Source organism: Rosa rugosa, chromosome 1, assembly GCF_958449725.1.
Source record: "Rosa rugosa chromosome 1, drRosRugo1.1, whole genome shotgun sequence".
NCBI classification, from domain to species: Eukaryota; Viridiplantae; Streptophyta; class Magnoliopsida; order Rosales; family Rosaceae; genus Rosa; species Rosa rugosa.
In genome coordinates, this window is record NC_084820.1 from 4,761,211 (window position 1) to 4,785,290 (window position 24,080).

Consider the following 24,080-nt stretch of genomic DNA (forward strand, 5'->3'; position numbering starts at 1 on the left):
GCATTTTGAATTCCAAGGACCAGTGTACGTACCTAAAGAATACTCACTCACTCAACATGTTTGCATCAAATGAAATTGTTGTGAAGTTGAGGACCAACAGGCTTCTTAGCAGCAATTGAAATGTGAAATGGAGGCGAAATAAGCGAAGGCATGTAAGATTATGAGGTAGAATGCATCACCAAAAATTCTATACACCATTGCATATGCAAAAATACATCGACAGAGTGCTAAGATGCATATCATGCTAATAGCTTAGCAAGTTCATCAACTCTCAGGCTTCCCTGTGGTACAATGCTATCTAGAGGTTCACCAAAATCTCTTGTTTTCTTCTCACTTCCCTTCTTCGCATAAACTGTTATCTCTTTCACTTCCAACTCCGTGGCTTCTTGCTTCTGTTTTCTTACTACTAGCTTCTTACTCATTTGAGCTGCAACTCTCCTAGGTCGATGCTTAAACACTGGCCCAGGTGGAGCAGACTTGGCGAGAGCAACTGCCCTCTGATATATGATGTCAGCATCCAACGACAAATCGTCTAAAATAAGTGCACTCCCACTCCCAACAGCTTCGTTCAAGAGTGATATCACCTTCTCTTTACAGGCTGCACTCAACCTTGCTTGCTCATTGAGATTTTGCGAGTCTATAGAAGCATCTTGTGGAGTCTCATTACTACCAGGGGCAACCATGAGGGAATCCAACTTCGTTTCAGTGCTTTCAACAGTCACTGGCATGGTCCCGGTCCCCACTGATGTAGTTGCTGATGCTTCATCAGTATGGCATGTACTATCCAATATGTTTTCAGTTCCAGATGTACTGGAAATTGTTTCGGCCTCATCATCAGCATAGCTGGTATCCTGCGGTAAGGTTGAACTGCTATAGGCCTTCATTTCCAATTCTGCTTCATCATTTCTAAAGCCCTTGATGTCTGAGATGGAAATCGTTTCTGCCTCATCATGAGCATACCTGGTATCCTGTGGTATGGTTGAACTGCTATAGGCCTTCATCTCCAATTCTGCTTCATCATTTCTAAAGCCTTTGATGTCCGAGATGGTTACAGTTTCATAAGTGCCTCCCACAGTGGAAACTGTATCAATTGTGGCACATGGCTCAATATATGGTGAAGGGGATGGATCCTCAGTTCCCTCAGCACCCACAACTTCAGAACTTGAAGAGGTGATACTAGTGTCGATCATTTGAGGATTTTCGTCATTGACTGAAGCTGTAAAAGCACATAACGTCGATGCTTCTTCACCTTCCAAGGAAGGTGCAATAGAAGGTGAATCATCAACATCAGATTCTTTGACTTCCTTAAGATTACTCTCCGGATTTAGGAAAGAAGACTTCCATTCCCGTCCTTTCCACACAAGAATGTTCTCGCGTTCAAAGGAAATTAGCACACAAGGGACAAGATCCTGCATTTAAAGAGTTACAAAAATTTGCTTTACATGCTTCATTATGAAAATCATGATAAGATTCATGACCTAAAACAACTGAAACTAAATTAGCAGACCTTTAGTTTAGCACCTATTTTTCGGTAGTCACTCCCATTCATCCCTTGACAATCTATTCGCACTAGTTCACACTCTTCAAAGGCCTCTCTGACATTGTCTACCAGGTCAGAGTATACTCCATTTTTTCCTGTCAAAAACAAACTGGTCATTATCAGTTTCCGAACAGACAAAATTGAAACATTCTTATCCTCATTCCAAACATTATGTCTAACAAAATTAGGCATAATTGTTGTACCTAGCTTGCGTATTGGTATCAGATTCCTCCCCTTCTTGCGCATTTCAGTTGCTTCTTCAACTGTTAGTCCCTCAGGAGCCCTCTGAATCAATCTAGGATACACAGGAGTGATAGGTCTCCAAAGCATGAGAGGAAACCGCGGCCGAGTTTTATAGTTGTAGTTTCTCCCCCGGAAAAGAAAAATCACCCCACCTCTTCTATAAATGATTTTCCCTCCAGTTCTTTCCTGTCACATTATATACTCCAACAATAAGGAACTTGAAGCAACAAAAACCAAAGCAACCTAGAAACAACTGAAATGCATAGATACTAAAATTGTAAAAAGATGATGACACAGACTACTGTGAACTCATGCCATATCTTCACAACCTATTCCTAAAACGCCGTATCTTTAACTAAACACGAAATACAAATTCGGAAGAGCTAACTAACCTCTAATTGCTGGCACACATTTTCCATGTCGACTGTACACACCCCTTTACATTTTATCTTGCACACTCTCCGCCGCTTCCAATGAGCATGAATATTATCCAGCATGTTGTGTGTCAATCCATCTCTACCTACAAACAACAGTCAATTTTCGACTCTGGTAAAACTCGTAACTCTGCATTTGAACTACTCGATCCAAAATCTCCCAATTCCTAGAGTGGAAAGGAAAACAAGTATATACCCATATTGAGTTGCCTTCTGGTCTTAACACAGCTATTAACCAAGTCTTTGACTTCCTGATCGGTCAACGGCTCACCCAATATCTCCTCCCTGGACTTGACATACTTGGGACCCGACCCGGGTAAATACGGACCCGGCGACTGCACCGGCTTAACCCCTTTCTTATGCGGCGGCGGCAGCTGGAACGAATCGAACTCCTTCAGTTTCTTCTTGCTCGGAGGCAGTGGGGCCCGACCCGTCCACGGCCGGCCCATCGTGGTTGGGCCGAACGGCGCGTAGGGCGGCTCCCGGAGCTTAATGGGCTTCTGCTTCGGGGTCTCGGTGTAGCTGTACTTGAACTCAAACGGCGCGCCGTCGATGACGTACGAAAGCCCGTCGTCGCCGACGGAGATGTTGGCTTTCCGGTCGATTTCCGGCTTCTCTCTGGAGATACTCGAGAGCTTCGTTGGTCTGATGACGCGGCGAAACGCCGGGTGCGAGCTAGGGTTAGGGTTAGGGTTTTTGGAGTACTTGGATTTTCTGCCCGGAATTGAAGGGCTTGAGGGAGACGAAGGCGTGCCTATGGATTTGAATGTTGCTTCGGCGTCGGAGGAGGAGGATTCGTCGGCGGAGACGGTGGCGATTCTGGTGGCGGAGTCGAAGCGGCGCTCGCGGCGGACGTCGTCCTCGATTTCTTGCTGGGCGCGGCGGCGCTGGTTGAATTTCTCGGCGTTGGCGTTGTTCCACCGCGCGAATCGGACCTCCGTGGGCGGGCGGTTCTGGAGCGGGTTGTGGGCCGGGTTCGGGTTCACCGGTGGCGCGAAAATGGGGCACGAAGTCGGCAAATTTAGCGCCATTTCGCTGTTGAAGCGCCCAGAACTTAAAGCTTGGAGCTTTAGAACACTATAATCATGCTTGAAGCGACGTCGCTTTGAAAGTTGAGAGCTTGGTGGGTTTTTCAAGTTTGAGGTTTTTGCTGGGAAATTCTCAGATAGAGAGGTTTAAGCTCATCGGCCAAGCGCGACGCTAGAAGAAGCTAAGGGATGCCCCCAGGAAGCGACGTCGTTTTGACCCCACTACATGTGAATGGTTGAAATGTAATACTGAGCAACATTAGGGGTATTTCTCAGTCCATTACTGCTTCTACTTCCATTGCTGGAGTGTGCAAGATTTATAAGAGCAGAACCCAAAGTTGACCAAAGCCTAAAGAGGTCTCTTCTGGGCTCACCCAAAACCCATTTCAAGGTACTCTCTCTAGTAGTTCTTCATTTGATTTTCTTATTAAGATTTAGGGGATGTAAAGGGGAATAATGATGTAAAGTTTTTTTTTTTTTTTCCAGCTGTTTGAATTGTACATACAAAAATGGGTGTTGCTGCTCTAACCCAGAGACTATGCAACTTTGAAATCCGGAGACTGGTTTTGATAATCGGTGTGGCGGTTGTTATTGTAGTTGTGAATCAGTGTTTTGAGCTTCCTTATGGTAAAAGATTTTACTTTTCACCTGCTGATACTGGTTCAGCTTCAGTGGTCACATTGTTGGGTAATGTTACTGGTTCAAATGATTTGGAGTCTGGGAAGTTTGATGTTGTTGGTGTAGTGGGGATAGTGGTTAATAATACTGGTGGTTTAGAGTTAGAGGAGTTTGAGTTGGAGAAAGATGCAAGTAATGTAACTGTTGAGAAGAGTTTTCCGGTGGGAATCAATACAAGTGAAGATGATATATCTAGTGGGGAAAGGACAATAGATTTTAGACATGATTCTGTACCGAGGGACAGTAGCATAGGTGAGAGTTACAAGTTAGACAATGACTCTAAAACAAGCTCAGCGAGTGAATTTCAAAACGAAGCTGGGATTGTGTCGGTTGTATCTCAAGGAGCCGCTAGAAATAGTCCGGGAAACATTAATGCAGTTTCAAAGGGTAACATCGAACAAACTACTGATATTCAAGTGGAGGATAAGAAGACTGTGCCATTGCAATCTGTTTCGGCCACCTTGCATGATAATTCGTCAATGACTAGTATTTCAACACTAAGGAAGTGGAATCCACGACCAACATCAATATCCCAGATGAATTTGTTATTGCTTCGAACCCCCATTTCTTCTAGTTCTATGGTATGTTAAATTTGAGGTTCCAATTTGAGCAACAAGGAATGAGTTTTCTAAATTCTCACTGTACTTTTATTGGCAGTAGAACCCACGGCGGTATTCCACACGTGATCGTGAACTTCAATCTGTAAAACTGGAGCTTGAGAATGCTCCTATCATAAGGGACAATCCCGGGCTCAGTGCATCTATTTTCCGAAATCTTTCCAAATTTATAAGGTAAGCTTGTTTTGTTTCAATAAGTTGAACTATCCGCAAGGTGTAAGCGTTTATGAACTGTTTTGCATTTTCCTGCTGGCCTGTCAATTGCTTAAACTATCTCTGTGGTTTTGATTTTGGTACATTCATCTGCTCATCATTGAAGCTTCATATTAATATTTAACGATTTTCTTCGTGATTTTTGGGCATTGCATGAGCACCCACTATATAGATACAGAATTGTGATTTTGAATATATTCTTGTTTGTCTCAGTTTGAAATGTAGGGGATCAAGTAATCTATAGCATTTATACATATTCTATTGCAGGAGTTATGACTTGATGGAGCAGAAGCTCAAAGTTTACGTTTATACGGAAGGTGAAAAGCCCATATTCCATCAGCCTTTGATGCGGGGGATTTATGCCTCAGAAGGATGGTTTATGAAACTAATAGAGGGAAATAAAAGATTTTCTGCGAGGGACCCCAGAAAAGCTCATTTGTTCTATTTACCCTTTGATTCGCATATGTTGAGGTTGAAACTTAATGGCACTGGTAAGCAGGGTCTAGAAAAGTATTTGAAGCGCTATGTTGGAGTAATTGCAAAAAAGTATCCATTTTGGAACAGAACAGGAGGAGCAGATCATTTTCTTGTTGCTTGCCATGACTGGGTAAGCTACTGATTCATCAATCTAATTTCCATTTTGTAGTTCTACAATCACCAAAGCTTGAATCTTGTGATAATACTGCACAAGTCTTTAGTCTTGTCAGAATGATGAGGCCCTATAAGGCTATAACTCACTACTCAGCACCTGAGGCATCATGCATTAGTGTAGACCAACTCTTGGTCCATCATCTGTGCTTCCTAATTATGCTTTACAACTAGGTAGACGGTTGACTAAGTAGAGTTCTGTTGTGTTAGTTTTAGTTATAACGATCATAGAGATTCATACAATCCCCGACTGAGAAGGCTGCTCTGTTGCCTTTTCAAGGGGATAATGGAAACTTAAATTTTTTTTTGAAGTGCAACATACTCTTTCATTATAATATCCCCTACTCTTAAGCCTTAATCTAATACAGCTTTTACTATGGAAATTCAGGCCCCCAAGATCACAAGCAAGAACATGGGGAGTTGTATCAGATCTCTTTGCAATGCCAATGTTGCTAGAGACTTCAAAATTGGCAAGGACACCAGTCTACCTGTTACATATATACGTTCCGTGGAGGATCCTCTGGCAGATCTTGGAGGAAAACCTGCTTCCGAAAGATCTATTTTGGCCTTCTTTGCCGGGGGCATGCACGGCTATCTCCGACCAATTCTGCTACACTACTGGGAAAACAAAGAGCCAGACGTGAAAATCTTTGGCCCGATGCCACGAGATATTGAAAGCAAAAGACTTTACAGAGAATATATGAAGAGCAGCAAGTACTGCATCTGTGCCAGGGGTTATGAGGTACATACACCTCGAATAGTTGAGGCCATATTCCATGAGTGTGTGCCAGTCATCATATCAGATAACTATGTGCCTCCTTTCTTCGAGGTATTCAACTGGGAGGCATTTTCGGTTTTTATACAAGAAAAGGATATCCCTAACTTGAGAAACATTCTGCTTTCTATCCCGGATGAGAAGTACCTGATGATGAAATCGGAAGTAAAGATGGTGCAACAGCATTTCTTTTGGCACAAGAAACCTGTCAAGTATGACTTGTTTCATATGATACTTCATTCAGTTTGGTACAATAGAATTCTTCAGATAAAGAAATAGAGTTTTGGGTTTTCTGGTCAGCTCAATTTGTCTGTAAATTTGTATGTATGATGGGTTAAATTTGGTGGTTAATGTAATTTCGAGTTTAAAAGTAAAGATGATCCTGTTGTCCAAAATGTCGGTCAGCAGTGCACAATCAGTGGCAGTCATGTAATTGGAGTAATGACTAATGGCAAAAGCGTAGGGGGTTAGTCCTCAGTGAATACTATAAGGGAAATTCGTCCAAACAGTGTCTGAACTTTTCCAGACTATTAATTTTCATACCTATACTTTGAAAAATGTCATAATGGTACCTGAAGTTTTGGCCCCGACCTAATTTCTGTACCTAGCAACAGTAAAGTCGTCAAGGGTGTTAAATTTTGAGGGGTAAATCTGGAACTTCAGGTATTCTCAAGGGAAAATCTTCTAAACAGTGTCTGAACTTTTCCAGACTATTAATTTTCATACCTATACTTTGAAAAATATCAAAATGGTACCTGACGATTTAAGCCTGACCCAATATTCATACCTAGGAACAGTAAAACGGTTGACTCCGTTGAACAGTACCAGAAAAGTATGCCAATAACTACCATGCCCAATACGAGATTCAAATACCAATATCAACATGGTATACCTAGATCTAAATATTCATATACCCGTATCCAGAAGAACTCAGGAAGATACGCGTACGATGCCAGACCACCGCCAACAGCCGTGCTCAGACCCATACTTGATCGGAACCCGACCTTCATCTACATCGACGACCTGAATTCGGAATCGTCCTCCGACACCCCAGAACCTGACTTAGGGTCCCGCGTCAAGGCTTTCTAGCAGATTGCCCAAACTACGACATCCCGTTTTGACAGAGATCGGAATCGCTTCGCCATTCCATTTCCGACAGAGATCGGACCCAGACTTGACCCAAAGTGGAATTACCAAAATTTCAGATTCCTTTGTTATTAGACTCGTCGGATTCCAACCTAAAGCATTGAAATTTCCTTGTGCATCCACCCAAATAATCTCCATGATTCCAATTATCTGGTGAACTAGGCTTAAAACCGAGCAAACACTTGCAAACCAAACCATTTTTGCTGTTATAGCTACCAAAATTTCCACATGCATCTACCTAATCACGACTTTTCTTTCCTTCTTCTCTGTTGTCTTCTCCCAAACCCATCAAAAAAAGAAAAATTGAAATTGATTTCAGCTGCAAATAATTGAATTTGATTTTTTGGATTGTGGGTTTTGGGATTTTTGATTGAAATCGAAGCAGAGAAGATGCTGGAGAAGATCGCGTTGCCGGCGAAGCCATCACTGAGAGGGAATAATTGGGTGGTTGACGCCTCACATTGTGGATTCGATCTGTACTAGCGAATTCCAACATATCTTCTAGTACCAGAGCTTCTGTTAGGAGTAAAGAACCCGAGTTCAATTTTTTCTCCTGATAGAAAACTGAGGTAGGTAGCTGAGTTCTGCGGCTCTCAACTGCTTTGGAATCAACTCCCATATTCGAAGTTGCGATCGGATCATACATCTATAGATGTAAGACGAAGACCTTTGACTTCGAGGTCTGGGGGGCAATGTTTGAACCCAACGGTAGTTATTGGCATACTTTTCTGGTACTGTTCAACGGAGTCAACGGTTTTACTGTTCCTGGGTATGATTATTGGGTCGGGCTTAAATCGTCAGGTACCATTTTGATATTTTTCAAAGTATAGGTATGAAAATTAATAGTCTGGAAAAGTTCAGACACTGTTTGGAAGATTTTCTCTTGAGAATACCTGAAGTTCCAGATTTACCCCTCAAAATTTAACGCCGTTGACGACTTTACTGTTGCTAGGTACGGAAATTGGGTCGGGGCCAAAACTTCAGGTACCATTATGACATTTTTCAAAGTATAGGTATGAAAATTAATAGTCTGGAAAAGTTCAGACACTGTTTGGACGAATTTCCCATACTATAATAGGTAAAGCTGGAAGCATCCCTATGGCCTATGGTGGCAACTTGCAATTAAAGGCACAGAGCCCTAACAAAAACAAATAATGTCAGCGGAAAATAATGAATCCTTTTCCCTATCAATAATGGCGCTCTTTAAAACGTACTTAATTCCATTTTTCAAAGCCAAACGGAAACTTGTGTTCTTTGTCACTTTGCAGGCCTTGAACTGAACTCAGCTCAACTCACTCTTCTTCTTTTCTGGGTTCTGTTTGGCTTAAAAGAACAACCAAGGAAGATCAGCCTCAGGTCAGTTCTTAATCTATCATGGTAAGTCCTTCTAGCTAAAGCTTTTGAGTGTTTTACACTGTAGATTAAGCAGCTCTGATTGTATAAATTCATATATAGATAGGTATCAGAGACATTTTTTGTGTTCATAGATATCAAAATAAGCAGATTAGTAGTAAGATTAGGGAAACTATCAAAGAATTAAAGGCTCTGATAAGCCAGCTTTCAATTTGTGTTGTCTGCAGTTGTTTCTGATCAGGAAATGCTAATTCTTTGAACTCTCTTTGTTTCTGTTTTCACTATAAGTTCAATTCAGGACACATTTCAGTATCTAAACGGATGCTACTAAAGTTCTGTTCATTTACATGTCTACTAGTTCCAATACTAATGCTTCTGCATTCGTTGTTCCGAATGTGATTCTGGGTTGTTTAAAATGCCTATGATTGTATATAATACCCACCTATTTTCGTGACTCTGTAATTTTATTGCTCCAGGATCTTATGCTGGGCTTGGTAAACAAGTTATATATTCCTGAGATGATTTGGTAGTTTCTGCATTATAGGGATTGCAAGGATTAGTGCCCAGTATGGACTGCTCTTTTCAATTTCTGAAGCTATTGCATATAGAAACCCGGAGGCGGCTTTTAGTTCTGGGGGTAGTAGCTGTTACTTATTTATTGTTTCAGTGGCTGTTGCTTCCCTATGAAAATGCTCTCCGGTCTCTATTGCCTCAAAGTCAGGTTCTGGATCATGTCACAGGTAGCTCCCTCGCAATCCATTCTTCTGCCAAGTCTGTGATGGTTCGCAATCCTCTTACAGTTAATTCTTCGGATTTGATCGATGCTCCTAGATTTGGTGGGGTGGAGAGGTATGCTGATAACTCTAGTCTTGGAGGAGAGATTGTGCATGAAAGTGAACCAAATGAAGAGGAAGGATTTAAGGAAATTGATTCAGTATTGGAAGAGAAAGGGATAGATAATGCTTTTGAACATGCTGTAGATAGAAATGTAGATGAAAATTCTTCATCTGGGAATGGTGTAGATATTGTTGCAAGTCTAGCCTTGGTCAGCATTAGCAATGAAGAAAATGGTTCTAATCTAGTTAAGGCTGATGAAGCTAGCGATGACTTCCCAGAGCCAACTGTGTTATCAAAAGATGAAGTTTCTACAGAGAATACTCTGGAAGAAAATACAACTGAGGCAGCAAAGAATTCTGAGGGCGTCAAAACTATATTTCCATCCTCTCAACTCATTTTACCCGCAACAGCTTCATTCATAAACCAGACCAATGTAAGTTACTTGGTGTTCAATGCAAGCTCTTCTGTTGGTTCTGCTTCCCTGGAAAGTGATGTTGTGACTATAAAAAATGGTTCTTTGACAATGACAAGTCCTGGGAAGAAGATGATGAAGTGCAACATGCCGCCAAAATCAATAACATCAATACATGAGATGAACCTTACACTGGTGCGGCACCATGCTAAGCCACGTGCATTGGTATAAATATAGCAAACTTTTGCTGTTGCTAATCTAATCGTACTCTCAATGCTGAAGTTTATGTAGGGGATCCTAATCTTGTATTTGATTGCAGAGACCACGGTGGTCCTCTGTGCGTGACCAGGATATTCTAGCTGTGAAGTCACAGATCCAGCATCCTCCCATGGTCAAAAATGATCGAGAACTTTATGCCCCTCTCTTCCGCAATGTTTCAATGTTTAAAAGGTAAGTGGAATTAGAAGTACGGTTTAAGTAAGTTCTACCCAAAATTGAAGTTTTATTTTCCACTTTGAAGAAACTGATGCCTTTTCTCGGTTACAAGAAACTCTTTTTACTGACATTTTGCTGCATTCTCAGGAGTTATGAACTTATGGAACGCACATTGAAAGTCTATATCTACAAGGAGGGAAACAAACCCATCTTTCATCAACCAATACTAAAGGGGTTATATGCTTCTGAAGGATGGTTCATGAAACTGATGGAGGGACATAAGCGTTTTGTTGTGAAGGATCCACGAAAGGCTCATCTGTTTTATATGCCATTCAGTTCAAGGATGCTAGAGTTCACTTTGTATGTTCGCAACTCTCACAACCGGACAAACCTACGCCAATATTTGAAAGCGTATTCTGAAACAATTGCAGCAAAGTATCCTTACTGGAACAGAACTGGTGGAGCAGATCATTTTCTTGTTGCCTGCCATGACTGGGTATGCTCTCTATGCATCTTTCCACTTTCTTGCTTTTGCCTGGATGAATAATATAGATATAAATATGATAAGATACTAGAATGAGATTCCACAAATGGCTGAGAGATTAATGACTTAATGCCAAATGAATCTGTTCAAATTGGTGCGCGCCGTAGCACCATTATCAGAATCATATGTTTCTCTATATAACTGTGCTCTGTTCATCTCGGAACGAACGTATTTTCTTCCTACATAAGTGTGCATTTATGTACTTTTAACATGATAGATTGACTTTTGTAGGCTCCATATGAAACTAGGCACCATATGGAACGTTGCATCAAAGCCCTCTGCAATGCTGATGTTACTCAAGGCTTTAAAATAGGAAGGGATGTCTCTCTTCCAGAAACATATGTTCGTTCCGCAAGAAATCCTCTTAGAGATCTTGGAGGCAAACCTGCTTCCGAGAGGCAGGTTCTTGCCTTCTATGCTGGAAATATGCATGGCTATCTCCGTCCAATATTGCTGAAGTACTGGAAGGACAAAGACCCAGACATGGAAATCTTTGGTCCAATGCCTCCTGGAGTTGCAAGCAAAATGAACTACATCGAGCATATGAAGAGCAGCAAATACTGTATCTGCCCCAAGGGTTACGAGGTCAACAGTCCCCGGGTGGTTGAAGCAATATTCTATGAGTGCATTCCGGTGATCATATCCGACAACTTTGTGCCACCATTTTTCGAGGTATTGAATTGGGGGGCTTTCTCTTTAATCCTTGCAGAGAAAGACATTCCAAACTTGAAAGACATACTACTTTCCATACCGGATGAGAGGTACCTTCAGATGCAACTAGCAGTCAAGAAAGCTCAGAAACATTTTCTGTGGCATCCTAAACCCCTCAAGTATGATCTCTTCCACATGACACTTCATTCAATTTGGTACAATAGAGTTTTTCAGATCAAACCCAAGTAAGGTTGCCGAAGTTTCGACATGTGCAATGTGAAACATCAAGAGCAGCATAGGTGGAAATGAGGCCCTTTTTCTCTCTCTCTCTCTCTTCTCCTCCTCCTCCTCCTCCTTCCCTATGAAGTGGTTAAATTATGTGCTAGCCTACGAAAATAACTGTAACTGCTATATTTTCACCTTGTAAATTGTAGTGCTTCTAATCAATCAGTGTTAGACTAAAAAACGACACCCGAATCAAAGTTTTGTACAAAAATGACACTCGCAGTACATTGTGTGAAATTGAAATCTTTGGTGTATTGTTCATAGAACCCCTATTCCCTTTCTGTGCCACCGATGAAGTTGGGGGGTTCTATAATAGTGCTTTAGATTTTGCTCGATTACATTGAACTACTGTAATTCGAAATTTCAATACTACAGAGCACTGTTAAACTTTCTGAGAACCAAAGCGTGGTCGGACAGAAGTAACAGTTAATTGGATTTCCTTGCAGGCTAGGCTTCCAATCCTTCCATCAACGATAGAAAAAGTTGTCCCTCCGGGGGGCCGGGCTAACCCCTTAAAGCAAGTTCATCCATTGGATCACCGGGTCACCTACTATTCACTACTTTTTATTGTATATTTTCATTCTCTTGGAGGGCACGAAATACACTGTGCAAGTCACCATGGTGACCTAGAAAGTGATCCAGGGTGACCCAGGGCACGAAATACACTGTACTCGTGACCCAGATGATGAAAATAACACTAAAAAACAGTGAATAGTGGGAGACCTGGTGACCCAACGGGTGAACTTGCTCTTATTAGACAAATTGGATTTCCAACACGCCACGTGTTAATTCGTGCTGCTTCCACACCCTGTGACATTGACGTCTAATCGCGTGGGCCCCCACACTGCAATCGCTGACTGTTTTTAACATGCAGACTCCAGAAATCCACCACGTATAGTTTTGAAGCCCGTAATCTTGCCTCCTAAGTTACTCAAACGCACTCGAATGCATTAAAATTTTAAAATCGAGAGTCGTTAGATTAGTCACAACTCATATTAAAACTCCAGAAAACTTCCGAATCTAATAGTTTATAATGGTACTATGGAACACCCCAGTCTTGTTGGTTCAAAATCTGGTTTTCACAGTTGGTGTCGGTTAAAACCTTTTAAATTCTGTTAAAGCTTGAAAAGAATGAAACTTGTGGTATGGGTCAGAGCTCTTTTTCTAAAGCCGAAATTGGATAACGATCATGGATTGATTGCACCATTTCATTCCATTGACCACTTTTCATTCGGTTGGTGCGCGCTGTTCCCAAAATATACACCAAGCTTTGTCTCTCTCTCTCTCTCTCATTCATTTATAGCTCACACTTTTTCAGAGCTTTAATTTCAACTTTGAAAATCTAAACCTTCTTTTTCCCTCTATAAATTGAATTGCCTTCTCTGTACAAAAACCTGTTTCTGGGATCCAGCAGATTTGTCTCTGTTTCATTTGTAAGTTGCTCTGTCTGATATAATGGTTACATTTTGTTTCAATGATGATGGGCTGCATTCTTATGATTTACTTACTCATCTGGGTGTTCATGGTTCTGTTCTAATTCTGTCAAAGTTTCATTCTTTTTGAGTTGTTCTGCACTCGTCTAATAATCTAATATCAGCCTTGATTGTTTTGTTTGTTGCATAATTCAGGATTCGAAGAATTAATGGGTGATGTATATATTAATAATGAAATATCTGAAATGCCTTTAACAGTGAGTACTCTTAGTCTTTCCTATTTGAGATTGTGCATTATTGATGCCGTGCTTGAACATTATCATGTTTATATCTAAGTTCAGCAGCTTAATATTCATGAGCTGATTGTTATGCATCTATGGATTAGGATTTCAGACACATATATATTTTAGTTTCATTCAGAACTTGTGTATAAAGATCTAATGTATGTCCTTGTATCAGGCCTATAATGATACCGTGATGAACACGAATCTAGTCATTGATAGTCTGGGGTTCTTCTCATCAATGGATGACATTTTTGACCGTCTATTGATATTGGCCAGTTATATTGGTCATCGATGTATTCAATTTGTAGGTGAGCTTTCTCACTTACTGATTTATCTATGTCATGTCACACAATGCCTCTGATATTCAAGTGTTTTGTGTCTTTTTACAACTGTCTGTAATGTCCAAGCTAGTTCAGTTCAGTGGGACACTTTTCCACATTATTCTCATTCAATCATGTCTGATGTTATTGCAGAGGATCTTGCCCTCAGAGAAGCTGATAGATACTTGGAGGATTTGGTGAACTTTTCTGCTGGACAGCATTTAAAATCATTGAGACATGGCATTTGTAAATCATTTTCTGAAGGTTCTTCATCGTCTTCAAAACCTTATATTTCTGATCGGGACCATGAAATCTGTGAAAGAAGAGTCTCAGGCTCTAGGGATGAATTCCTTGTAGATATGAGATCTGAGATTGTAGAAACCAACTCCAGTCATGTGGCTATTCCATTCATTTGTAAAGGGTAATATTAGGTTTATGCAAATATTAATGTTTAAAATTTTCTCTAATGCAGTAGAAATTGAAGTCCGGCAATTAACCTAGTTTTTATGAGAAAACATCATGATCCATCTACTTTCAAGTGAACTGATTGCACCTCCTTCCCTTTTTAAGTACTAGAATCTACCATCACAAATGACTAACTGTAGTTGTTTGCATTTCTTAAGTCTCATTCTAGTTATCGTCATTGTTAACTTGTTGTTGCTTCCACTTGATGTAGGTTGATGCTGCCATTGTATGGTTTACAGTTTGCTTGGAGGTTGGCAATGTCTTGTTGGAGAAGTTCTTTCTTATATGCTAGAAGTGCTCATCTGCGAGTTCGTAGGTAATTAAGTAGATTTTTGTTATCAACTGATGGATTCATATGCCATAGAGTCTATGAATGGCTTCTTTTTGTTTATATTTCAGGCTGGATTTCGATTTACTTGGTGTATCTAATTTGTTACCTTTACATATCTTTCTTCATTGTTTTAGGTCTTAATAGAGTTTAAAGGTTCGTTTTTACATTTGTAGCATCGCATCTCGTGTACAGAGAACATTGCGAGGTTCATCTGATGATATTGGATGGTTGCAGCGCATTCCTAGCATGCCTTCTGTAAATGATGGTACAGAAAGATTCTTGGAATTGCTTGCCGGAATAAGGTAGTAGAAGATTTGTTAATGAAATGTGTTTGATCTTGTTATATATTATAGTCTTCTCTGTTTAGTCTTATCCGGTATCCAGCTTGCTAGTGGATTGATATGTTTATATATTGTACTTATGTCATCCATTATACTTTAGGAAGGGAAAGCACGAACTGCCCAACTCATTTGTTTATCTACTAATTCCGGGTATAAGAAGATTTCCTTTTCTTTCTTTTTCCCACTTGTGAGTTGTGACTTTGTTCTTCCCATTTGTTCAATCTACATTTAGTGTGGGTGCCTATAGTTACAGGAATTAACTTTGATATTTCAGGACTCTTTAGCAATCACAGTCCATTGTATTTTGTTGGAACTAAGAGATTCTTTTCAAAGATGGGTCTAGCATGCCATATTGCGAAAATTCACAGCGAGGTAATGAATGATTACAGTATTCATTGTAAAATGAGATTGACCTTGGTATGGTTAAGTATTGACTAATTACTGAATGTTTTTAAGATCACTAATGATTGCATATTCACCTTCTCAATTATCTTTTCTTCTACATGGATGGACCTTGTGAAAGACTGAAAATATTATCTTTTTTTGCTTTCCTTTCTCTTGTGCAAAGGTATCTGTTGAGCACAATGCGTGGGAGCTGAAGCAATATATCGAGGAGCTTTACTGGGGATCCGGAAAGCGTGTGATGCTGCTAGGGCACAGCAAGGGTGGTGTTGATGCTGCAGCTGCATTGTCAGTCTACTGGAATGATTTGAAAGACAAAGTTGCTGGTTTAGCACTGGTACAGTGTCCATATGGTGGCACTCCTTTAGCTTCTGATATTCTTCGTGAAGGCCAGGTTGCTGACAAAGAAACCCGTAGGATAATGGAGTTTTTGATATGCAAGCTAATCAAGGTAAGGGTTACCTTTTACTATGCATTTAACCATTTACCAAGCAAGGTCATGAGGTAGTTGATTTCTTTGTGCATGAACCTAGCACGTAGAAATTACAAGTTGTGTGTCTAGAGACCATCATCGGTGAAGCTATCATACAAGAAGCTTCAATTTTTATGAACTACGTCTGGAACTCCTATGTGTAGTTATGCTTATAATGGGTTTTCAGAGATCATGAAACTCCTTCATATCAGCCTCACAAGGGCTTAAGAAAGGAAATTTTGGTACTTTGTGTTTATTGTTTCTCAAGCCACTGCCTACGCTTCTTATAGGTTTCATTTTCAATAGCCTATACCCTGCTTTACAGATTCAGTATAAGCAATCAACACCTAGTTAGCCCTTCTGCAGTTTGTACATTCAGTTAGGGTAAAGTTGGCTGGCTTCAGTCCTCAAACATTTGAAGTATATGTGCTACTCTTGTTTCTTTTGTGTTAATTATAGTTAGGAAACGGGTGGACAGAATATAACCAGTAACACATTTCATATATGTATTGTAGGGTGACATACGGGCACTGGAGGATCTTACATATGACAAAAGGAAGGAGTTCATCATGAAGTACAAGCTTCCTGCAGAGCAAATTCCTCTAATTTCCTTCCATTCTGAGGCTAGCATTGCCCCTGGTGTCCTTGCCACAATGACTCATATAGCTCATGCAGAACTTCCATGGCTTCCCCTTCCAAAATTTGGCAATGAAGAAGCGGACAACATTGTTCAAGCAAGTCGCCAGATGCCTGTAGTGATTCCTTTATCTGCGGCAATGGCTGTGTGTGCGCTCCACCTACAACTCAGGTACGGGGAGAAGAGTGATGGATTAGTGACATGCCGTGATGCTGAAGTTCCAGGTTCAGTTGTAGTCAAGCCAGATCGGAAGCTTGACCATGCATGGATGGTTTATTCTTCGAGGAAAAAGAAGGCTAGTGAGGCCGATGCCTCTGAAATGTGTGAGTCTATTTTAACTCTGCTTGTGGAGCTCGGAAAGGGAAAAGCTTTGAATTGATCAATGCCTAGTTAAAGCCAGAGAATCGTTTGCTTTACCATTTCCTTTTTACTTTGCTTTAATTCATTTGCTGTTGAATCAATGGCAGCGAAATCGTGCTATGTAAAAATTTGAACTCGAATTATTCTACTGTGAGGAACACAGTCCATCTTCTTACCATTACATATTGTTATAACGCTGGCACAACTACTTGTTGCAACAGCCCAAACCATATGTTCATTATGTGGAACAAAGTAAATATAAAGAGAGAGACAAAAAATAAGAAACCAAAAATCAGAAGCTGTTGATAGTACTGCAAGTGTAATGTACTAGCCGTAAGATGATTCAAATGATATGTTTCTTCTTCTTAATTATCCTCACTCCAACTATCTACTTATGCCAACGAAATTTAAACCTATGAGTTTCACGGTGTTGGTTTTACAAAACCAAAACTCAATATTATATGAATCAAATGACATAAACTGTAGAGCTTGCAGGCCAATTCTAAAACCAAGATCGAGAATCCATTAACTCTTTCAAGCATGGGTGACACATGAACTGCATGTGAAGGAGATAGACCAGTATATTTATAGAGAGCAATGAGAATATTCATATTTATTATGGTTAAATTCAAAGAAGAAAAAAGAAAAATGATCAGCTGGCTCCACATATTAATGGATCAAATGCAGGTTGGGTTCTGCTCTCTGCACAACAACTCCTCAAACGTGCTCTTCAATTCGATCACATATCCTTACAGCCTTGCTTATGTTAATGATGACCTATATGTAGTTGAAATACGAAAAATGAGAATACCTAGCGCTCTGCTAGGGTTGGGAGAGAGCCGCTCGTGGCCTCTCTGTACCTTCCTCCATCGTCGATGGAGCAAATTTCCGGCACTGTTCTCGGCGCCGTTACCTTGGCCCACGACTTCCATCGTGCGTGCTTACCAGTTGCGGCAAGGATGCTTCCCGGCGGCGTCTTTCTGGTCTCAGCCTCTATCTGATCGTGGTTGGTGTGGAAAAGAAGGGGTTGTGCCACCTTGCTGGGGTGGAAAGGCACCGGCGATGAATCGTCTCCGACCGAGTCGGGCAAGGCTGAAAGTGGGTCTCTTGGATAGATCTGGTCCTGCGGTGGTGCGGTGTACGGCGTACGGTTGCTTGACCAAGAGTATTGATGCTGGGACGATGACGTATCGGCGGCCGGAGTGGGTTTTTGGCTTCGGTGATGGCTTTTCTCCAGATCTAACCAGCGGGGCTTGGGTCTGGTGCAGAAGCTTTCCGGTCATCAATGGGCATCGCCACAAGGGTGGTGAGGCCGGCGGCAATGCCTTGCTTAGTGCGAACAGGTCCGGGACGAGGTACCTCCGGCGAGGTTCGGCGGCTCAGTGGCTGGGGTCGCGGACAAGGCAGGTCTGGGTGCCCAGAGAGATTTTGGGTGCCCACCTATGGATCTGGACCTGGGCTCCTATTGGTTTGGGCTTTTCAAGATGGGCCTTTGTTTGGGTTCTGTCTTCTCTTTGGATTCGTATTTGGGATCCAGGCGACTTCTTACGGATTCCTTTTTCTGCTATACTCTGGATTTGGAATTTTGGCTACCTAGGTAGAAGATTGCTCTCTACTCGACGTATTAATTTGTGTGGAGTGGGTAAGGTCGGTCACACTACCGGCGGTGACCTTGATAGAAGGTTACCCTCTATTCGACGTATTTATATGCGTGGAAGTATGGTCGGCCATACTATTGGAACCGTTTTACATCGCTCGGACTCTGTCCTGGGCGTCATCAAATGCTTAATTGCATCCCTTCGTACCTTTGATCGGTTTTATTTCCGTTGCTTTATGGTATCTAGTATTTCCCTTATTAGTTTATATTTTGATGTAGTTTCTACATCTTTAGGTTGTAATTTTTCTTATGTTTATTATTAATAAAATGGTTGACTATTATTCTCAAACAAAAAAAAATGTTAATGATGACCCATTAAGTTTTATGGGCTCCATATGGCTTTGCAACATTATTTTGTTTTAAGTTTCTCGAAAATATAAACATACACAAACTTCTTTTTTGACAAAAAAAAAGAAACACAAACCTAACTTTCTAGTTTCTTGACGCTTTATTAATTTTTCTCTTGAAAATATCAGTTTTCATTTTCATGAAATATAAGATCACTGTTCAAGTAAATTCAGAATATGTGTCTCGCCCAAACTCGAGGTTACTTGGTCTAGTTGAAATAGGGTTAGAATTAAAGATAATCTCGGATAATCTTAGAGATATCTAATCAATGTAAGATTACATTTCTATGTACAACTATGATTCTATGTCTTGTAATCCTCTATATAAAGAGGCTCCTATTATCAATAAAAACACAGCAATTTTCTCTCCGAATTTCTGATTCCCTAAAACAATCACAAAATTTCCTTTATTTTTATTTTTTGAAAATAAGGTCATAAAGTTTCCTTGATATTGGATATATTGCATAAATATCTACTTCATTGTTAGCGAAAACTTGATATTGGCTAACAATTTTCTTGCAAGTAAAACTAAAAGGATCAATGTAGTAAAGGTTAACCACAATAAAAGATTGGATATGTCATCCCAACCATGTAGAAACCAAACCTGAAACTTTCTCCAAAGGGAAAAAAAAAAATGTGGATTATAGTACACGATTTTTTGGTCAAAATAACATATTCTTGTCTTTTCACCAATATCTTCCCACCCCCATAACATAATCTCTAAACAATTCTAGAATACTAGAATTGACAGGTCTCCTAAATCTCAATTCAATTTTTTTTTACAATTTTTCAAAGTCCAAAAACCAAAAAGGTCAATAAAAAATGTTGTTGAGACTGTTTTACAATTTTCTCAATTTTAATCACTTTGTGAAAAAAAAAAAAACAATTACTTTCAATGCCCAAAATATTCTGAATATTTGCAGTAATACGTTGAATATGGTTTTTTATTTCTGTAATTTTTTTTAAAAGAAATGAGCTGAATATTGTTAATGTACGAGATTCAGCGATAGCCAAATCTTGTTAACGTTGGTTGAAGCCTAGACCTCTACTGAGGAGGCTGTAGCGCTATCGCTACCTGTTAAGTAAAATACAAAGGGCGTCAGAGGGAGACTGTGGTTGGCGGTCTTCTATACTCTGATGTCTAAGTCAATCAATGTATTTATGTTGACAGAATAACGTTAGGTAAGTAATAAATGTGTAGTTAATGAGGAGAGATGAGTGGACCTTTTATAGGTGAGGGAGAGACTGATCTCTTCCTTATTTTTTATGTGAGACTGATGTGCTTCAGTTCCCAGCTTCTGATGCTTCAGCAAGGTGATCTTAGCACGGCGCGTGACGACTCGTCAGCTGTGATCTCGGGCTGAGCCAGAGCTCAGATGATAGCCTGTTTGGCAGTGTTTCCATAGGTCACACCCTTGACAGTTGTTGGTGCCGCTGGCGGCAGTATGAGCGTGGCTTATTGTAGCTAATTATGCTTAGGCAAATGCTCATGTAAGTACAAATATAATTAGAGTGATGATTGATAGCGTGACAATCCAAAATTGATTTTTTTTTTTTTTGAGTTCAAATATATATATTCCACTGAATAAATGCCAGAACGGCACATACAAATGGTTCATAAGGACACCCGGTACCATTTACTGTTACAAATCTTGCTCAATTATTCAAAGACCTTGCTAAAAACTAAACTTAAACTAGGCTTACTCAAAATACTTTTGACTTGAACCTCTCTTTGCCAATGCACACAATTGTGGTGCGTCAGGAGGTTCAAATATTTAGTGTAAAACATAGAAAAAAATTACTTTCCCCTTGCCCTTATCTGTAGGACTAGAGGAACTTGGTGAACAGGTGAGACTCAGTGGATGAGCAGTTTCTTTGTCATTCTTGGTCTTTGAGGGATTTTTATTTCGAGCTCCAAGAGGACGCCCTCTTTTCTTCTTACCTCCTGGTATTTCCTGAAGTCCCAATGATTTGACAGTAAGGGGGGTGTATTGTATATGGAATTAGTGGAACTTTTAAAGAAATCTATGAAATTTAAAAGTCTGGGTATATTCAATATAGACTTTTAATAGTCCATGAAAGTCCTGAGGTATTCAATTAGGATTTTTAAAGACTTCATGAATTCCACCAAAATCTAGGGGTATTCAATTAGGACTTTTAAAAATGAATAAAAGTACAGAGGTATTCAAAATATCATTCATACTTATGGAATTAGAAAATCATGGATAATCATGGACTTTGTAGTGTTAACTATACATTCCAAACTGCAATAATTTTCCAGCCTCCAGACCAAAGATTTGAAAAAGTCTATCAAAGTTTCCTCTTAAAAAAAAAAAAAGTCTATCAAAGTTCTTCTCTCTACGCACGAAGAAGTTGGTCCTTCATCATCTCTCTTTCTTAATTTTTTATTTTTTTCTCTAATCTTTTATGATATCAACGTTTTTTGATACCCAACATGTTCATTGTAGTTCTTGAATGTGATTTTTTTTTTTTTTTCAATTGTGATACTTCGAACCCTAATAGCAATAAAAATTATTTATGAAACCCTAAAACTCAAATATTATGGTCTACCCCTAAGACCTTGAATAGTGTTGTTATGGCATACTAAATTTTATCTTATTAATTAATTATTCTCATTAATTTGAATTTATATTATGGTTCAAAGAAAGGTTGAACAATTGAATTTCAATTGATTGATTATAGATCAAGACATTGACCAATATTGCTACAATATATGTTAATTGGTGAAAACAAAATTGATGGGAATAATTAACCATAAACATCAAGTGATCTATATTGCATATTTATGTTGTTGGGAGATTAGGAATGAAAACAAACTCACTAGACAGACTAACGATAATTTATTTGAGTCAATTTGTATTAGAAGATATTTGAGGAGACAACGAGTTATTATCTTGTTTTGTGTTTGGGCTGCATTTGTTTTTTTTTTTTTTTTTTTTTTTATATATATTTTGTACATGCTAGGAAATCTGTAGAAGTCATTCATATATAGATTTGCATGAATCAATAAAAGTCTGTTGTTAAAATCAATGGTTTTAAGAAATCCATAACAGTCTATCAACTTTTTAAAGAGTCTGTAGACTTTTCAAAAAGTCTGTCATTTAAAAAAAGTCTGCACAAATCCAAATACAATACCCCCCCCCCCCCTAAATTTGGTGGTGAATTCCGGCATCTTGAGCTTCTTTGGTTGAGCCATTTGTCCCCTGTTTTAATCAATCAGAACTGGGTTTGCACATTCTGAAGTGAAGGAGTAGGAGTCTGTCTACCTCTCTTGTTGGGCATCTGTTCTTCAACAGGTACAATAGGTAAACCATTATCTTGTCTTTCTTCAGGCTCACGAAGCACAATAGATCTTTTGGCCTTACGGACCCATGTGTCTTTCAGATTCACAAAAGGTAATACAGCAACAACAATTAGAATAGAGGATTTAAAAGTAAATGCCTTGCCATCAACCAGAAAATTCATTTTCAGAAAATTAATTTTTGATACATGAGTTTACACCAAAGACTTGTTTTTATTTTTTTCAGCAGCAATACACAAACCTGTAGGATGGAAGACCAACAAGCAATCCTCACATCGTCCAAAGAGGTTGTCAAAGTGATAGTGATCACTTCTTCAACCCTTAACATCAATTCTCAGCTGTTTTTCCAAAAAAATTGGTTTGTGGATGTCATGGCTAACCCTAACCCTAATCTCCCCTGTGTTGTTAAAGAGTTTTTCATCTAGTTCAAGGGGATGGCCACCCACAGTAGCAATATCCATGATAGTTTTTTTTTTCTCACAAGCAGGAGGGATATGAGTGATACGTACCCATGGCTATAGGCGAATAAAAAAAATAGGGCTCATGAGGTTGTGATCTATTTTTTACTTTTTTTCTCTTCTACCCCCATAATCATATTCTATAATAAGAGTTAGTTAGTATAGCAACCGAAAAAGATACATTGTAGTGAAATCAAAATTGAAATTTTGATAAAGGTAGAGAATTCAACAAAATGATAAAGACCTTCATCTTTTAAGAACTATATATTAACCATAACAATAATCAAATAATCAATTTGTGATACATAAAACAATCTATTCCCAAAAAATAACTAGCATGTCATTTGAATGAAACTCCAGATATGTGTTGCGTTGTACACCACTCACAGTAAAACTTTGGTGTTGTTCATCAGTTCATAATATCAAGTGAATCGAAAAAGAAATCCATATTAATCTAAATCATCAAAGAGAAACCAAAACTTGAAATTTACCCAATGAATATCTATTTCACTTAGATAGTAACTGATCGAATTCAATGGTTCCTTCTTGCCAATTGCCAAGGCTTCTATAAATTTAGAATAGATGAATAATAGAACATGAACATATCAAATGAAGTATTGATGTTGACAAAAAAAAAATTAAATTCTTCAACAAGCTTAAAGATAATGAAAAATTGAAAGTAAGTCCTCCAATCTTCATAGACTTTCCAATTCCATAATTGAAAACAATCTGTGAAAGCCAGATTACTTGCAAGCAAAGACGAGCTATTGTTTTTTTTTTTTTCCTTTAATTTTCTACATAGACATAAAGAAGGGTAAAAAAAATTTGAGGCCCATGATCATCGGGGGCCATAGGCACAAGCCTATTTGGCCTATAGCCAGGGCCCGCACTGTACGTACCCAATAGTATAGCAAGTTCAGAGGAATCTTTTCAATTGGTGTCACACCATCATACTCCTTCAACATCATTAGAGTTCGAGCGACTATAGAAGCTTTGAGGCGGGCTTAAGGAGTACGCTTAAGGTTTTTTTTTATTAATTTCTAATTGAATAGTATTTTCAAGTTCCGACAATCCAAAATTAAAAAAATTATACATTAAGCAAATCTTGACATATATAGTTTGCATTCTCGCTACTACATATGCATATGCATGAAAAACGTACCTAATTTATTAATTAATTTAAGACAAGTGAAATTCCTCACCAACTCATAATGTTGGCTTTTGATACATTACAAGACACATTGAGAGCTCTGAATTTCCTTGTATTAATCAAACTAAATTTGACCTCGAAAGCTAGGCACCATGGTTTTGGCCTCAAAGTACGTATTGATTGGTAGAGACATGCACTGTCCAATTAGTGGTTAGGAGTAGGACCCAGTTAATATGCTAGAAATGTGAAACATTACTTTCAG

At 39.3% G+C, this 24,080-nt stretch overlaps 4 protein-coding genes across 8 annotated transcripts; 3 read left to right on the top strand and 1 right to left on the bottom strand.

The window, feature by feature from the left end:
* Positions 1-128: 128 nt before the first annotated feature.
* On the bottom strand, positions 129-3,396 carry LOC133711827 (CRS2-associated factor 1, chloroplastic). The gene is made up of 5 exons (XM_062137915.1): positions 2,414-3,396; positions 2,176-2,303; positions 1,744-1,969; positions 1,508-1,635; positions 129-1,409 (listed from the first exon to the last, which is right to left on the bottom strand). Exons 1-5 carry the CDS (start codon positions 3,246-3,248, stop codon positions 240-242), a joined length of 2,487 nt encoding a protein of 828 aa, XP_061993899.1. The 5' UTR covers positions 3,249-3,396; the 3' UTR covers positions 129-239.
* A 98-nt stretch (positions 3,397-3,494) lies between these two features.
* Positions 3,495-6,607, top strand: LOC133711855 (probable glycosyltransferase At3g07620). Its single transcript, XM_062137941.1, has 5 exons — positions 3,495-3,636; positions 3,732-4,504; positions 4,584-4,714; positions 5,021-5,360; positions 5,790-6,607. The coding sequence occupies exons 2-5, from the start codon at positions 3,755-3,757 to the stop codon at positions 6,453-6,455; spliced, it is 1,887 nt and encodes a 628-aa protein (XP_061993925.1). The 5' UTR covers positions 3,495-3,636; positions 3,732-3,754; the 3' UTR covers positions 6,456-6,607.
* A 1,871-nt stretch (positions 6,608-8,478) lies between these two features.
* Positions 8,479-12,120, top strand: LOC133711836 (probable glycosyltransferase At3g07620). Of its 4 annotated transcripts, none has more exons than XM_062137932.1 (5): positions 8,479-8,699; positions 9,152-10,149; positions 10,244-10,374; positions 10,507-10,855; positions 11,135-12,120. In XM_062137932.1, the coding sequence occupies exons 2-5, from the start codon at positions 9,244-9,246 to the stop codon at positions 11,801-11,803; spliced, it is 2,055 nt and encodes a 684-aa protein (XP_061993916.1). In that variant the 5' UTR covers positions 8,479-8,699; positions 9,152-9,243; the 3' UTR covers positions 11,804-12,120. The 4 variants fall into 4 exon arrangements, with proteins under 4 accessions (XP_061993916.1, XP_061993908.1, XP_061993912.1 ...); XM_062137924.1 differs by having other exon boundaries at positions 9,220-10,149; XM_062137928.1 differs by having other exon boundaries at positions 8,479-8,678.
* Positions 12,121-12,713: 593 nt separating this feature from the next.
* LOC133727028 (uncharacterized) lies at positions 12,714-17,063 on the top strand. 2 transcript variants are annotated; one of them, XM_062154656.1, is made up of 10 exons: positions 12,715-13,272; positions 13,468-13,529; positions 13,732-13,864; positions 14,030-14,297; positions 14,553-14,657; positions 14,846-14,974; positions 15,114-15,163; positions 15,288-15,385; positions 15,582-15,866; positions 16,403-17,063. In XM_062154656.1, exons 2-10 carry the CDS (start codon positions 13,482-13,484, stop codon positions 16,901-16,903), a joined length of 1,617 nt encoding a protein of 538 aa, XP_062010640.1. In that variant the 5' UTR covers positions 12,715-13,272; positions 13,468-13,481; the 3' UTR covers positions 16,904-17,063. The 2 variants fall into 2 exon arrangements, with proteins under 2 accessions (XP_062010641.1, XP_062010640.1); XM_062154657.1 differs by lacking the exon at positions 13,468-13,529 and having other exon boundaries at positions 12,714-13,272.
* The last annotated feature ends 7,017 nt before the right edge of the window (positions 17,064-24,080 follow it).